The 14,200-nt window shown below is 39.5% G+C and overlaps 2 protein-coding genes across 9 annotated transcripts in view; both read left to right on the top strand.

Moving 5' to 3' along the window:
• The first annotated feature begins 640 nt into the window (after nt 1-640).
• On the top strand, nt 641-3,982 carry il12ba (interleukin 12Ba). 3 transcript variants are annotated; one of them, XM_086308434.1, is made up of 9 exons: nt 641-664; nt 1,272-1,394; nt 1,890-1,974; nt 2,064-2,351; nt 2,442-2,544; nt 2,817-3,046; nt 3,133-3,296; nt 3,445-3,566; nt 3,810-3,982. In XM_086308434.1, the coding sequence occupies exons 3-9, from the start codon at nt 1,890-1,892 to the stop codon at nt 3,859-3,861; spliced, it is 1,044 nt and encodes a 347-aa protein (XP_086164560.1). In that variant the 5' UTR covers nt 641-664; nt 1,272-1,394; the 3' UTR covers nt 3,862-3,982. The 3 variants fall into 3 exon arrangements, with proteins under 3 accessions (XP_086164560.1, XP_086164577.1, XP_086164569.1); XM_086308451.1 differs by having other exon boundaries at nt 642-664; nt 1,311-1,394; XM_086308443.1 differs by having other exon boundaries at nt 644-664; nt 1,252-1,394.
• Nucleotides 3,983-10,474: 6,492 nt separating this feature from the next.
• LOC147337702 (transcription factor COE1) overlaps nt 10,475-14,200 on the top strand; it is a 55,650-nt gene continuing 51,924 nt past the window's right edge. For 2 of the 6 annotated variants that reach the window (XM_086308373.1, XM_086308390.1), the window contains exons 1-3: nt 10,482-11,474; nt 12,395-12,551; nt 13,751-13,814. In XM_086308373.1, coding sequence (XP_086164499.1) covers nt 11,341-11,474; nt 12,395-12,551; nt 13,751-13,814 — 355 coding nt within the window. In that variant the 5' untranslated portion in view covers nt 10,482-11,340. Of the gene's footprint in view, nt 11,475-12,394; nt 12,552-13,750; nt 13,815-14,200 lie in introns of all 6 variants that reach the window. The other 4 variants (XM_086308410.1, XM_086308420.1, XM_086308381.1 and 1 more) reach the window with 4 other exon arrangements.

Genomic DNA, 14,200 nt, shown 5'->3' on the forward strand with positions numbered 1-14,200 from the left:
CCCACTTTAGGATGAGTATTTGTCAGACATGAGAGCAGCTTTTTCTTCCCCCTATAAACCTAACTTTTGTATTTGTCGTCAAGGTGACATAAGACGACTGTTAGGGTGGAGGCAGAAAAAAGTTGTTCAGAAGGTTGATAATGAGGTCTTTTTATTAGTTCTTTCACATTGTTATATATACAGTGCAGCCAACTAAAGCAAAATAAATTAGAAAAGTTTAAAGGAAAAAGATAACATTTCCATTTAAAGATCATCCTAACAAAATTGAAACAGCATTGTACTTCATGGGCAAACCCCCTTTAACAAGGGCCTCTGACACTATGGGCCACCTACATCATGACCTACCATACTGCCCCTCCAAGAGAGTGGCCTCCCACTCGTTGAAATAGCAGTTAAATACCACTTAAGGATTAAATAAATTAATAACGCTCAATCTGTCATTCAAATATAATGATGATAAGTTAACAGTTGGAACATTAGCAAAAATATTTTTAGAAAATGCCTCAATTCTGCAAATGTTTAAAACCAACAGATTCTTTAACCTCACTAAATGCCACCCCTCCTTCATCCTACACTTGGCACATTCCCTCCCAGGAACTTTACCATAAAAGGAGGCCAGAAATGGCTTTTGCTAGCTGGAGGTCAGGTGTAGTCTGGAGGGGAGGTGAGAAACAAAGTAGACACAAATCTTAAAATACTATGCAACTTTTTCCATGGATTTTAAAATAGTCTGTTTGCGAAATATACAGCAGTTAGATTAAAGGCACTGCGGGATGATTGGAGATCACAGGCTCCCTGTGACAATGACATTTTGTCATCATGCAGCTTATGTACTTCTGCTTGCGTTAATTCATAGATTAGCTAATAAAACTTCGTTTTTTTTTGAGGGAAAATATTACAATTGTGTATTTGTATGTGACTAAGGAGGGGTTTTTTTTGTTTTGTTTTTAAAAAGTGAAAAAGTTAGGGTTCAAATTTGGTTTTATTATTAAAAAAAAAAAAAAAAGGTGCTGGGAAGTGTTTTAATGCCGCAGATGAGGCGCCAAAACTGAAAGTGAAACTTTCGCGAGCAGCAAACGAGCAGGAGCTACGATTAACGGTGCCAGCAAAGACAAGATGATAATAAATAAAGGTTACACACGCTTACAACTACCGACACATTCACACTGATTGATGTTTAAGGTGCATCGTACCTGTTACTGCTTTGTTCAATGAGACACGACTGGGAGTGAGTAATGAATGGGTATATAGGTTTGTTTATTTGGACGCAGGGAAAGCGAATTTCCTCTGGACTTTTTCCCCTCCATCAGCACGACGAGGGGAAATTTGGCCATCAGCGATAAAAGGCACCCAAAATAACAGGATCTTCGTTAAGCGTGGAAGGTACTGACAAGGTAAGGTTGTTCTTTACAAATCTGTTGATATATATCTTAAAAACAAAAAAGGTTAATGTTAAATAATGACGTAATAATACAAAATAAGAGTGGTTATAAATTGCACAAGTATTATAGAAGTAGGTGTGGCTTGTTTAATATTTAAGCTCTTTGAGTTGACTGATTCCTTTTAGCATCACAAATGCTGCCGTTAATATCAACTTCTCTTTCCACAGAGTGTGTTATGACTTTATTTATCTAATCTTATTATTTATTTATTCAGGCAGTTGGACACTGATCAGAGTTGATGGCAGTGCATTTCTGCTATTGCAGTGGGTTATTACAAGTGCAGCTTTACTGCCATTTGTAAATACAGGTGTAATGTCTTTAAGCATGTGCATCCAAGAGCCTGTACTACTTTTATTGCATTTTTACTGACTTCCTTTGTGCCCTCTTCTTCCAATTTTTATTGATTTTTCATGATTACCTCCCTGTTCTGTCTTTTTTTTCACTCAGATGAAGTGGTTTGCTTTCAGCATCATCTGTGCAGTTTTCCAAATCAGTTACCAGAATCCAAAGCACTGGACTCTGTTGCCCAACAGTAAGTTTGATAGTTGGGAGAATCTGTCACCCTAAGTTTAAATGATTGATTCTTTTCAATCCCTTGAATGTGAATCTGTCTCCCGATAGTTCTGGTTTTGGAGGTGGATGGCACTTTGGCTGAGCAGAACCTGTTGTGTATGGAGTCGCCAGAGGAGCTCATTGGGAGTGCCAACCAGAGCCAAGAAATCTTTTGGAAGAAGAATGGAATAGATCAAGCTCAGAGGGGAAACTCATATCGAGTGCAGCTAGAGGAAAGCTTAGGGGGGGGCAACTACACCTGCCACAGTGAGGATGGATCTCTTCTCAATCATACTATTGTTCTCATCAAAGAAGATAAGAGCAAAAGGCGGAAGATACTAGTGAAAACTGACGAAGGTGTGTGCAAATTTGACACAAATTATACAGCTGAGAAAACTGGATACATTTTAAAGTATTTGTCTTGTGCTCTCTGAATCGTCTTGTTAGATTATCTCAAGTGCACGGCTCAAAATTACAGCGGCGAGTTCTACTGCTCCTGGACCTGGCACAGCAGCCGCAGTGGCAGAGTAGCATTTATCAAAGCTCATCGGTAAGCGCACGTTGTACTGCTGAAACACTTTCGGTTCTGCTCACCAATAACAACAATAAGTCATCATGTAGGAGCTGAGATTGCAGAAAGACATCCATAAACGCCCAGTTATGAAAGGAAACATGTTTGTGATTTTTAAAGGTCATGTACAGGGAACCGTATTCCATGTTTAAAAAAGATATGATAATAATAATACAGCTGCAAATGTTTGTCCATGAGAATCTTGTACAACCACTTGACTAGAAAAGTAAAAAAAACATGCATTTCTACAGTGTTCCTGACAGCAACGCAAAGTGCTCTGTCGATACCAGCGGCCAGTGGACGTGCTCCTCAGGTTACGGCAACTTCAGCTGTACCTTGAGCGACAACAGGATCTCCTGCCTGGACAAACAGCATTGCCCTTACGCCGAGGAGAGCAAGCAGATCTGCGTCACTGTGTTCGTGTTGAGCCAGCACTTTCTGTTGGAGGAATATTTTCAGCGCTTTTACTTGTCAGAGATTGGTGAGAATTCTTTGGAGGAAGCTTCCTCTTTTATGGCTTTTCATTGTTTTGGTCTTACTCTGGTGTTTTGCTTCCGTCTTAAACAGTGAAACCTGACAAGGTGGAGATTGCTCAAGTCAACACCACAGTGATACAGTGGAGTTACCCGAGCTCCTGGAGCAGCCCCTACTCCTACTTCCCTCTCACCTTCCAGATTGCACAGCTCAAGGATGGTTGTGAGAGCTGTGACAACCCTTGCAACAACTATCAAGTAAGTGCCATTTACAGACTATAAATATTTCCAGAGGAAGAAATGAATATAATGATACACCATATGTGTTAATTGATATGATACAGTGCATGAAGGGTACATGTATAAATGCGTTGGGGTTTTTTTTGTTTGTTTTTTTTAATTTCAGGCTTTGACACTCCACTCTACAGACACTTTTCAGTTCAAAGTGAAGCAAAGGGCTAAGGCTGTGTGCGTCAGAGCAAAAGATGCTTTCTCTTTCTCACAATGGAGCGAGTGGAGCCATAAAAGGTTGGTGCCACTCAGTACTGTAACATGGGACACTCGGCATCCGTTTCTTCTGTAAATCTTGCAAGCCACACGTTTTTCCCCATAGGTTGTGATCACATGTCAGAGTGCCGACTGCGTGTTGTCTCTTGGCCTTGTCATTTCCACTTTTTACATAACTCACCGATGGCTGTGGTGTGTTTTTGAGCCTTAAACTTCAGTCTGTCACAGTGCCAAATGATTCTTTTATTTCTTTTCTGTTTACAGGCTGAGGAACCACAGGAAGAAGAGGAACAAGCACCTGAACAAACGAATATAAAAGAGGAGAATCGTGGCGCTTTATATATTTATTTTACAGAATAATTTTTTTTATTTATTTATTTTTTTTTTGTAATTTCTAATTGTGCAAGTAAATAAAGTTGAGTTTTGCTAAGCTTGGACTTTTTGTCACCTGTCTGTTGCATAATATTGGTGAAACCAAATATAAGCTACCAATCAAATTAACACATCACCCAGATTTCAGACATAATCAGGAGACACTATAGAAGTCATTCAAGAAATGACTGTAGCACTGTTTTCCTATCAGCTTTCAGAAAGGTCAGTGATGTAATATTAAACCCCATTTTGCAGAGAACAATGTTTGAATAACACATGTAGATGGAAATCAGGTGCACAGAATTTCTGTCCTTTCCCTAACCAGTTAGGTGAGAGTGTAGTTTTCGGTAGAAACTCCTCTTTGCTCTGGGACAAAAAACAGAAGTTTCATTAAAACAATTGTTATTAGTCAAGATCTGGCACCTGTGGTTTCCTATATGTGCTTCTTGCAAGGACTTTTTTTTTTTTTTTTTTTTTTTCTATCAATTGCCTTCTCCATGGTTATATTACAAAATTATAATTTCAGATTAAATCATCACGCATCTGCTTTATACTGAACTAGCTGGCAGCTCTGACTTTTCCATGGGATTCTCTAAAGGACAATACTTTTCTGTAAGGTCAATATATAAACAATTTCTGCCAGTATTGATATATTAGTAGAGCAGCATTTTCCCTTAGCTAAATACAGTAATATCAAAACTGAGCTCAGAGTTCCTCAGCATGCTTGGTTTCGAACACCCCTATAAGAGGAAGCGCACATGTGATAATGTAAGCTTAGTCAAACAGCTCGGCAGTGACCTTTAAACAAAGGAATTGTCAATGTGATTAAAACTATTAGTCAACACAATCTGGCATTTTCCTTTGCCAGTAACTCTTCTTCACAGTGACATTGGCACATCGCTACAAGCATGACTGGTTAACAGCCTAGCGCTGGTGGCAGTAATGTTTACCCTACACACTTTTTTTATATAGTTGAGGACAAAAACAGTGCCAGGCCTGAAAAAAGAATAATCCACAGTAGATGAGCAGTATCTGAAAGCCATGTCCTTAAGAAAAGGGGGGGACATGCATGTGGTCCTTAAGTTTCAAATGAGACTCATCGGAAATGGTCTCAGTGGAAGGGTGACTGCCAAAAAGTCATTCTTAATGAAGAGAAACAAGGAGTAAAAGGCTGAGGTATGCCAAATTACACAAGTATTGAACTGAAAAGCATGCAGTGGCGCACTATCAGTCATGGATTGGCCTCCTCAGAGCCTGGATCTCAAATTTATTGAAACAGTGTAAGATAAACTGGACAAACAGCATAAAAGGCAGCCAACATCCAATAAAGATCTTTGAATGTCCTTCAAGAAGCATGGAGAACTCTTCCTAAAAACTACTTCAATGACATAAAAGGTTGCCTAAGAGAGTTCAGGCTGTGTTGAAGAATAAAGGTGTCCATACCAAATATCAAGCTCGTTAGAATTCCACAAAATATATTATTGCCCGATATGCTGTGTTTCCATTTATGTGTCCAAATGTCTGAATAAATTGTTGAAACTACTTCCCATTTTCCAAGCAAAATAGAAAGAAATGAGAGATGGTTCAAGACTTTTCCAAAGCAATATAGCTATAAAGAATTCTGTGTTTAATACTGTGTAATGTTCACCTGTAGTTATAACCTCTCCTATGAAACTATCTTATGCAGTTATAATAGTTTGCAATACCAGTACCCAGTCACTGATGCCCACTAGGACTTTCTTGGCAAATATATTGATAAAAAATATTATTCTCAAACACTATTTAAATATGTTTGTATGTCAAATGTTGATGTTAAAAAAATAGCTTTTAGCTTATTTAATCCCTGTTATACAATGAAAAGGGCACGCAAACACACTTTAGTGTCTTGTGGCTCTAAAAAGTTCAGTTCAGCAGTTCACTAAATTAATGTTTACTGGTATTGGTGTGTGTGTGTGTGTGTGTGTGTGTGTGTGTGTGTGTGTGTGTGTGTGTGTGTGTGTGTGTGTGTGTGTGTGTGTAAAGGGTCCTAACAACCTGAAACTCCAGTCTAATTGTTAATGAAGTATCATTTAGGACCAAATTTCCATGTCACATGCAAGAAAAGTCCAAATAAACAACATCAGACCTAGTGAATCATAAGCGACTCTTGTGTGCATTGGTCTGTAGGTTATGGTTGTTTGTCGCGAGGCCGTGGTAGCTGTCGCGAAGCTGTGGTGGCTGCTCTGTTCACTTCCCCCATCTTAAAAAAGCAGAAGAGGTTAAGTGACATAATGACTTTCGGGGCGAAATACCAAACAAAAAAAAAGATATGACAGTCCTGATCTACGTTTTAGTTGTCTGCATGTGACAGAGAGTATTTGTTACATTTTTGAGAAATGTTTCAACTTTTATGCTTATGAAAAAGTAAAAGAATACTATGATTTATCTTAAATTTTTCATTTTTAAAAGTGGAAATCTTCTTTAAAAAGCTTCTTTAAAAACACTAAATCGGTATCTTAGGGTTATAGTAGATAGGCCTCTGAGGTCAAATGAGACTTTATGAATGCTATGACATGATCTTTTGATAAGTGATTAAATTAGATCCTCACTGGTTGCAATAACACTTTTACTGGCAGTTAATCCATTAGTTATTCTTTGATTGATGTAAACCATCAGAAAATTATTAAAAACAAAGGCTAATTGTGATTTACCCATGCTAACGCTGACATCTTACCACTGACATCTTTCTAATCTAGTCAGACCACAAACCAAAGATTTTAATTGACTTGCATAAAGAACAAAATATCAAATCTGCACACTGGACTTCAATATATCATCGAAACAATCTTGTGTTTTCAGCTTTAGTTTATAGTAGGTGTAATTTAAAGGAGACGTCTGTGAGGAATTATAACATTTGCAGCGAACATGACCTCAGCTCCAATCTAACCACAATGCTGAATGCATCACGTGTTACATTAGCCACGTGGTCTGACTGGAACAGCATACAGTGTGTCTCTGATTAATGTAGGTCAAAGGGCATGAATGAAATCAATTTGTATGTTTCACAGCTGTCAGTACGGTAAATACAATACTGTTGGTTGTGACTAAAGACAAATAGAATACTTGGTTCTGACATAGTCAGTTTCTTACAGTTTCTTCTAAACCAAGTAAAGATAGTTTCTGTCTCAGTTTCAGTGTATGGATGGATTCTTGTGCAGAGCTGGTAGAGTTTGATTTATATGCAGTTTAAATAATTGTCTCACCTGTCGGAAAACATGAAGGGCACAGCCTGATACCCACTACAGAGTCACTGTTCTTTGCTTCCACTTAGTTCTACTTTTGACATTTTTATATACATGTATTTATGTGTATACATGTGATGTGTGATGTGATGTGTCACTTACGCCTAGTCTTTAAAAAAAATTAAAAATTGCTTAAATTGTCTCTGTGGGGTTTACACTGTGGCCAACATATCCACGGAAATGGGTTTTTATAAGCAAAATGAGGAATGATTATGACTTCTATAAGACAAGGTCATCCTTACTGAGCCCATCAATAGCAATTGGGGGGGGGGGGGGGGGGGGGGGGTGATATTTCAAGGCCAAGGTCATGTTTTGGTACACTGAGTGTATATTGTGTGCACATAAAAATATTGTTTCTTTCTATATTTTGAACAGTTTAACTTTTAAACACTTGGTTTAAATACACAACGGGATTAGATTAGATTAGAATTGCTTTCATTCATCGCTGCCGTCTTACTGACCTTATCCACTCATTTCCTGACTATGACAATCATGGTACAGAAATGCAGCCACATGGACATGCTATGCAAGTGCTGCTGAGACTTGATGGCCCTCTTGCGTCGTGTGATGTCTTTTTTACCCCACTAGATGGCAACATTGCACCTGATACGTGTGCTTTTCATAGGTCTTGACCTGAAATGAAACGAGACTGGGGATTGCTAGAGATATGTAGCCTAAAGGACTGAAAAATGTACAGCACTCATTTTTCATCACAGCAGTTTATTAAATTTCTAGTCAATATTTGCTGACGCTATAAAAGCACTTTAGGAACAACAATTATACTTGTTTTTTCCTTTCATGTTTTATGCTGATATTAAAATGGATCGAGTCTACTGGTGGCTTGACACGTTTTAAAAGGCAAACACCTATATTTGTCCACTTTATGTCGACTGAAGAGCATATTGTAAGACATACGCTCCGCTCTCATAAGCATATGCCCTGATTTTACAACTAGTGATTTTTACGAGTCTTCCGTTCAATCAGGCCATTATTATCATCAGCCCAACCTTTTTGATTTACAGGAACATCTGGCTGTACAAGAGACGGACTGCAGCGCCTACAACTCCTTTCTCATCAGTTACTTCAAAACGTCTAAATCACGCAGGGAATTTTAATAGCCTTCCCATATGTGGACACTTGAACATGAGTCCTCGTCAAGTGTCCTATACGCACACACATATGCAGACGCACCTTTACATCATTTAAATGGCGTGCGCATTCCTGTTTGCGAGTAAGGACCTGAGATATTTTGCAAAACTTACGTCCGGGTGCCAAGGAGTTAGTAAATCGCGGTATTAGCATGGCTGGGAGATCGGGGCCCAGACTGACATGCCTGTTTTTGGATACTGGGACAGTGATATTTGGGGTAACCGTGTGCGTTGGTGTTTGGGGATATAAATATACGCCACCCCGGAGGCCTCCGGTGTTCGCGCGGGCCTGCATGCCGACCAAGGCAGACAGATCACTTTGAGGGAGCCACAATCAAACAAATGTGCTGAAGGATAGATATGAACTTGTGCGTGCGTGTGTGTGTGTGTGTGTGTGTGTGTGTGTGTGTGTGTGTGTGTGTGCGCAAAAAAAAAAATCGTGAGAGACTTTTTATCACTATTTATTGTGTCGTGTACTCACGTGGTAGGGTGCTCATATTTCTCCTCCCACAGCAGGAGACATAAATAAACAGCTACAGAAAATGATGAGATGATTGCCGCGGGTTTGGTGTCTAACCTTGACCGTTTATGGCATTTCTCGGCGGTTTGCTGGTCGCTTATTATGCCGAAAGGTCACTCAAAAAGTAATAGTTAAAAACAAAGTAAAACTTGTTTGGGGTTATTAGAGTGCCAAAATATATAACCTCATAATTCCAAATAGTCTGTATTTTGTTTTAATTATACGTGAGCTTTTTTCCCTGAGCCCGCAACCGCCAGCATCAACGTGTCAGACTCTTTCATTTGAGCCGTTTTTTGATAAAATCTTAATTTTCAGATATAGCCTCCTGATAAAAACAACAAAACCAAACGACTCTTTCATCCTTTCCATTTCATTATAATTAAGCAAACAGTACTTAGTGAGCAGATGCCTCCCCCGGACAATTCAATTTGACAATTTAGAAATGACTCTAATGATCGGAGGAAAACCAGGACTGGCGAGCAAAGTGGGGAGAGCTGCAGCAGCATCCTCATTTCCTGCTAGAGCTGCTGGATTTGTTCGTCCGGTCTTCATGCATGTGGGCTCACCGCGCAGTTTCATGGCTCCGTGAGCAACCATGCAAATTTTTTGTCACACTTTTTTTCTTCATCTCTTTTTTTGTGCTGTTATTGTTTGTGAGCAGTTGCTTTTGAGTGACTGCAAATTTCTTTTTGGGCAGCAGGACGCAGAACAGTTTAGCTGTAATCCTCATATTTATGTTGGATTCAGCATTTAGTCCCGCAAGATTTATGTAATGCATCTAATCAAAGCTAATTTCAAACCACCGGGCTGTAACACAAAATTGTGCGCAGCGGCTGCCAGGCTCTGTTTTTTCTTTTTTCTTTTTTTCCTTTGGTGCGCTGAAACTTTGTTAAGCCCATAATCTGCCGGAGTTGATACTCTGAATGAACACTTGGACTTCTCCGTGCAGTTGATTCCGAATCTCGTGTGAAAACAACAAGACGGAGCTTCAGTTAAAAAAAAATACAAATAAATGTTTGAATAAAGTCCTTTTTCTCCACAGCACACGCGTGCAGAATGTGGACAATTAAAATATTGGTTTTTTGGTTGTTTGATGTTGAATTAATCTGAGATATACGCATAAATCTGTGCGCAGATGGTGAGTGCTTCTCGGATTGTTTCACTCCACTAGTGCATGCTTTGTCACATAATAACGAGACAAAAACGAAAAAAATGTTTGTATATGATCCTCATTAGAACATTTAATCAGAATCTGTTTGGGCTTTTTGCAGATGGATGCGGGGATATTTCGTGGCGTGCAGTTTCTCTTGCTCTTCTCTTTGCTCACAGACGGAAAACTATATGGATCAAACTAACTTCCTCCCTGGAGCTGGTGTTTGATTGCCATGAACATATTAACTGTCAGCTCTAAACACTAAACACAAAAAAGATTTAACACGCACACATCACGCACGCACAGAGAGAGAGGGAGAGCGCGCGCAAAGCTTCAGGCTAAGTGGCTGGGGCGGGACAGTGCGCGGAGCGAGGCGGGGACAGAAGGCAGGCGGGCGGGCAACGTGGTGGTCGGGTTGGTGGACAGATGATTGTCCGCGTTATTAACTATGTTTGAGGCGTGCAGACCACGCCCCCTTCACCTACTAGTCCTCCCCTTTGCGTGCAGACCACGCCTCCTTCACCTACTAGTCCTCTCTCCTGTTTGGCATCCCAGAGATGGTCCAAAGTGATTCCTCAGGGAAGGAAAAAGAGCGCAAATCACCCGAGCGGGAGATGAGGAGGAGTTGAGCCGCTGCTGCCCGGGACTGCCGCTTAATTGCGCGTAATCTTCCGTTTCATTCATCTGAGCTGAGAGAGAGAGGAGGGGAAGACTTTGTAAATAAGGAAACGGAGCTAAGGAAAGCGAAACGCGTTTTCATCTCCTCGTTTTTCGTTTTCTCTTTGGACTGTTTGTTTGCAAAGAAAAAAAAGAAAAGAGAGAGAAAGAGGGGGAAACTGACATTTTTGCTCGCGTTTATGTCAGCTGCACCTTGATCCCGGGGACTGTCGCCAACTCAGTGCAGCCTCTCATCCTGCGCTTCCCCCCTCTTTCATCGTTTCTCACGCTGTTCATCTTCACACAGCTGCTGCTTCCCCACTCCGTTTTCCTTCTGGAGTCGCTGACACGAGGTGCAGCTAACCTCGGATGCTGACAGCTCCCGGCCTCCCTTTATTCTTTCTTTCTTTTTTTTCCCTTCCACATGTCGCATCTTTTGTTTACTTTGAGAAACACGCCGCAACTAAACGCCGAGTGAAACAGACCACGCTACTTTGCTCGTTCTGACAGCGCGATCAAACAGACAAGCAAGAGGGGGGGAGGCAGGAGGGGAAAAGAAGAAGAAGAAGAGAGAGAGTGAAAGGAGGGAGCCGAGGAGAGGAGGAGAGAGAGAGAGGGGGGAGAGAGTGAATGAGAGATAGAGACAGTGTGAAGGTGCGTTTTGATGTTTGGCATCCACGAGAGCATCCAGAGGAGTGGGAGTAGTATGAAAGAAGAGCCCATGGTGGCCGGGATGAACGCGGTTCGGACATGGATGCAGGGCGCCGGGGTGCTGGACGCCAACACAGCCGCCCAGAGGTGAGCCCAAGGCGGCCTTGGCGGTGCGCTGACTGCGGGGCGTGGAGACCGGGGATATGGGGGGGAGAAAAGCCGCTCAGATCTGCGGTGTTAAAGACGGGAGAGCGGCTGCATCACTTGGGGCAGCACGAGTCCCCAGAGGACGCAGTTGTGGGATAATCACCGCTCCCCCTCCAGGCATTTCAAGCCCTTTTCCCCTCATTTTTCTCTTTCTTTTTTCTTTTTTTTAGCTCAAAGTCCGACTTACTAAAATATTGTATGTGCCTCGAAGTTTTTTATTTAACGGATTTCAGGAAGAAGGGGCTGTAACAGTGACTAAAACTCCAGGGCGAGCGGGGTTTAAATGTTCCCTCAGCATAACTTTAGTTTGAAAAAGTGAGCGCTGAGTTTTGCTTAGACTTTTCAGCTCACTTTGTTGTTTACTCCTCCTTTATTATTCATATTATTAGTAGTAGTTGTGATTTTGTTGTGATAAAACCGAGTAGCTTATGTGCATATAGAATTATATTTTTCAGGTCTACAATTTCGCAGTTTTCCCACAAAATAAAAGAAAGTGAATTTGATTTCATTAAAGCTGCAGTAGAAAGTAATGACGCTAACATGGACGACAGGCCTACCATCGAGAGAGCAACTGATGTGTCCAAATTATGACGTTAATATTAAATAGTACGTCGAAGCAATTTAACTTTACGCTTTAACATTTAGCCATATTTCTGTAATTATTGTTGATGAAACTGCAGCTTTTTTATTCAACTGCACAGAGACGAATTTTGCCAGCGATGAGGTTGAATCTGAGGGCAGGTTTCTGTCGTGCTGTGATTCTATTTTCTTCATTTTATTCTTTTTTTTATTTTTATGTATATATATCTTTTCAATGCCCGTCGTTTTGGATGCTAGTTGGTCTGTGCTTGTGTCCGCAGCGGAGTGGGTCTCGCTCGGGCACACTTCGAGAAACAGCCGCCCTCCAACCTCCGCAAGTCCAACTTCTTCCACTTCGTCCTGGCTTTGTACGACAGACAGGGTCAGCCTGTGGAAATAGAGAGAACCACTTTCGTCGACTTTGTAGAGAAGGAAAAGGTGAGTTTGCAAATTAAATATACAAACACACACACACATATGTATATATATATATATATATATATATATATATATATATATATATATATATATATATATATATATATATATATAAGCCTTATTATTTATTTTCATCGTCTCACTGCCTGTAATAAAATATTCAAAGGAAAGAGTACAATGTTTAAATTGCAGCGAAGCATCGACTGACGCCTGACAATATAGTCAAAGTGATAAATTACCAAACGCACACAGCAGGGATTATTACTCCCGAAGGCTTTCCTGATGTGATTTTTAGACGTGGGTTCCTAAAAAAATATAATACTTTCAGACTTCTGATTATATTTGTCATTACTCTGACTTTCTTCATAGCTGCAAAATAATGAATATTACACATATTTACAGCAACTTTTGCGCTCATCTACCGAGAACCATATTGACTTTTATATTCTGTGACAGCTCAGCACAGCATGCAGCCCATTCCTGCAGGTGCTCTCCTGACAAGCTTCTTCATTTTCACATGTTTTTTTAAATTTTCTTTAAAAAGGGAACTTTCAATATTAGTCTTTGAAGTCACATCGATATAGGAAAATGTTTTACTTATTAATAAGTGCTGCATTTATTAGCATTTAACAACGACTTCTTTATAATTAATTATAGTCAAATGTTTTTGTGCTGCCCAATAAGAAGACGTTACACATTGCGCGTTGTCGTGTTGGGGGGAGATAATAAATGTGTAGGAAGTTGTATCATTTTAAAAATAGGAAATAAAATAAAATGAAGCTGTGGGAGAACGGTAGAATAGTTTAGGTTACAAAGCTTAAAAACAAATTTAAAAAACAGTGTTTTAAAAAAACAAAAAACAAAAAAACAATTAATTATTAAGAAGTTGGGTTTCTTATTCTTTGTCAAATAGCCTCATTAAAAGTTACGGATTCCTTTTTTTTTTTTTCTAACTCTTCTCTGCAAACTCGATACGAAGAGGTGAGAGAGAAATGAAAACTTAATTTCACTGTAGATATGAAGTTTTATATATATATATATATATATATATATATATATATATATATATATATATATATATATATATATATATATATATATATATATATATATCAAGTTGTAGACATGCAGTCGAAGTACCAGGACGAGGTGGCTCGCTTGTCTGCTTGCTTTTACCGGGTCTGGTTTAATTTTCATAGGAAATGACGGGGGAAAAGACCAACAATGGGATCCATTATAGACTTCAGCTCCTCTACAGTAACGGTGAGTTTGGTTTCCATAATTTTTATGGAGCAATAACAGAAGCAGCGTGTCAATGAAACGTCAAACGCAAGTGAGAAAACTCTGGAAATAAATGTTTTAGGTGGTCACTTGGTTGAGCTTCGGTTTAGAGGTTTTATAGTTTTCTTCTATGGATTTATTAGCTTTCAGGCAACATGAAAGATGATAACTTCAGATATTTTTAAATTATTGCATTATTACTCATAAATGAAAAAACAAAAGCATGTTTTTTAATTATTATTTGTATTATTTATGTATTTATTTATTGCTGTTTCATTTGCTTCTACCAATAAACGCAGTGTATTTCTCTTTAGGAGTAAAAAACTCCAAGCTGCAAAATAAAACGTCTTCCTTTTAAACTTTTTTTT

The sequence above is a fragment of the Aulonocara sp. 'chitande type north' Nkhata Bay genome, linkage group LG2 (genome assembly GCF_057382095.1).
Source record: "Aulonocara sp. 'chitande type north' Nkhata Bay isolate Kocher_YH1m ecotype deep benthic linkage group LG2, A_spYH_male_GT1.1, whole genome shotgun sequence".
Taxonomy (NCBI): domain Eukaryota; kingdom Metazoa; phylum Chordata; class Actinopteri; order Cichliformes; family Cichlidae; genus Aulonocara; species Aulonocara sp. 'chitande type north' Nkhata Bay.

Excerpts from the sequence above, each read along its gene's own strand:
- il12ba (XM_086308434.1), top strand. The coding sequence starts at position 1,890 with ATGAAGTGGTTTGCTTTCAGCATCATCTGTGCAGTTTTCCAAATCAGT. Across the intron at positions 2,352-2,441 it reads ACTAGTGAAAACTGACGAAG|ATTATCTCAAGTGCACGGCT; the intron begins GTGTGTGCAAAT and ends TCGTCTTGTTAG. Across the intron at positions 2,545-2,816 it reads GCATTTATCAAAGCTCATCG|TGTTCCTGACAGCAACGCAA; the intron begins GTAAGCGCACGT and ends GCATTTCTACAG.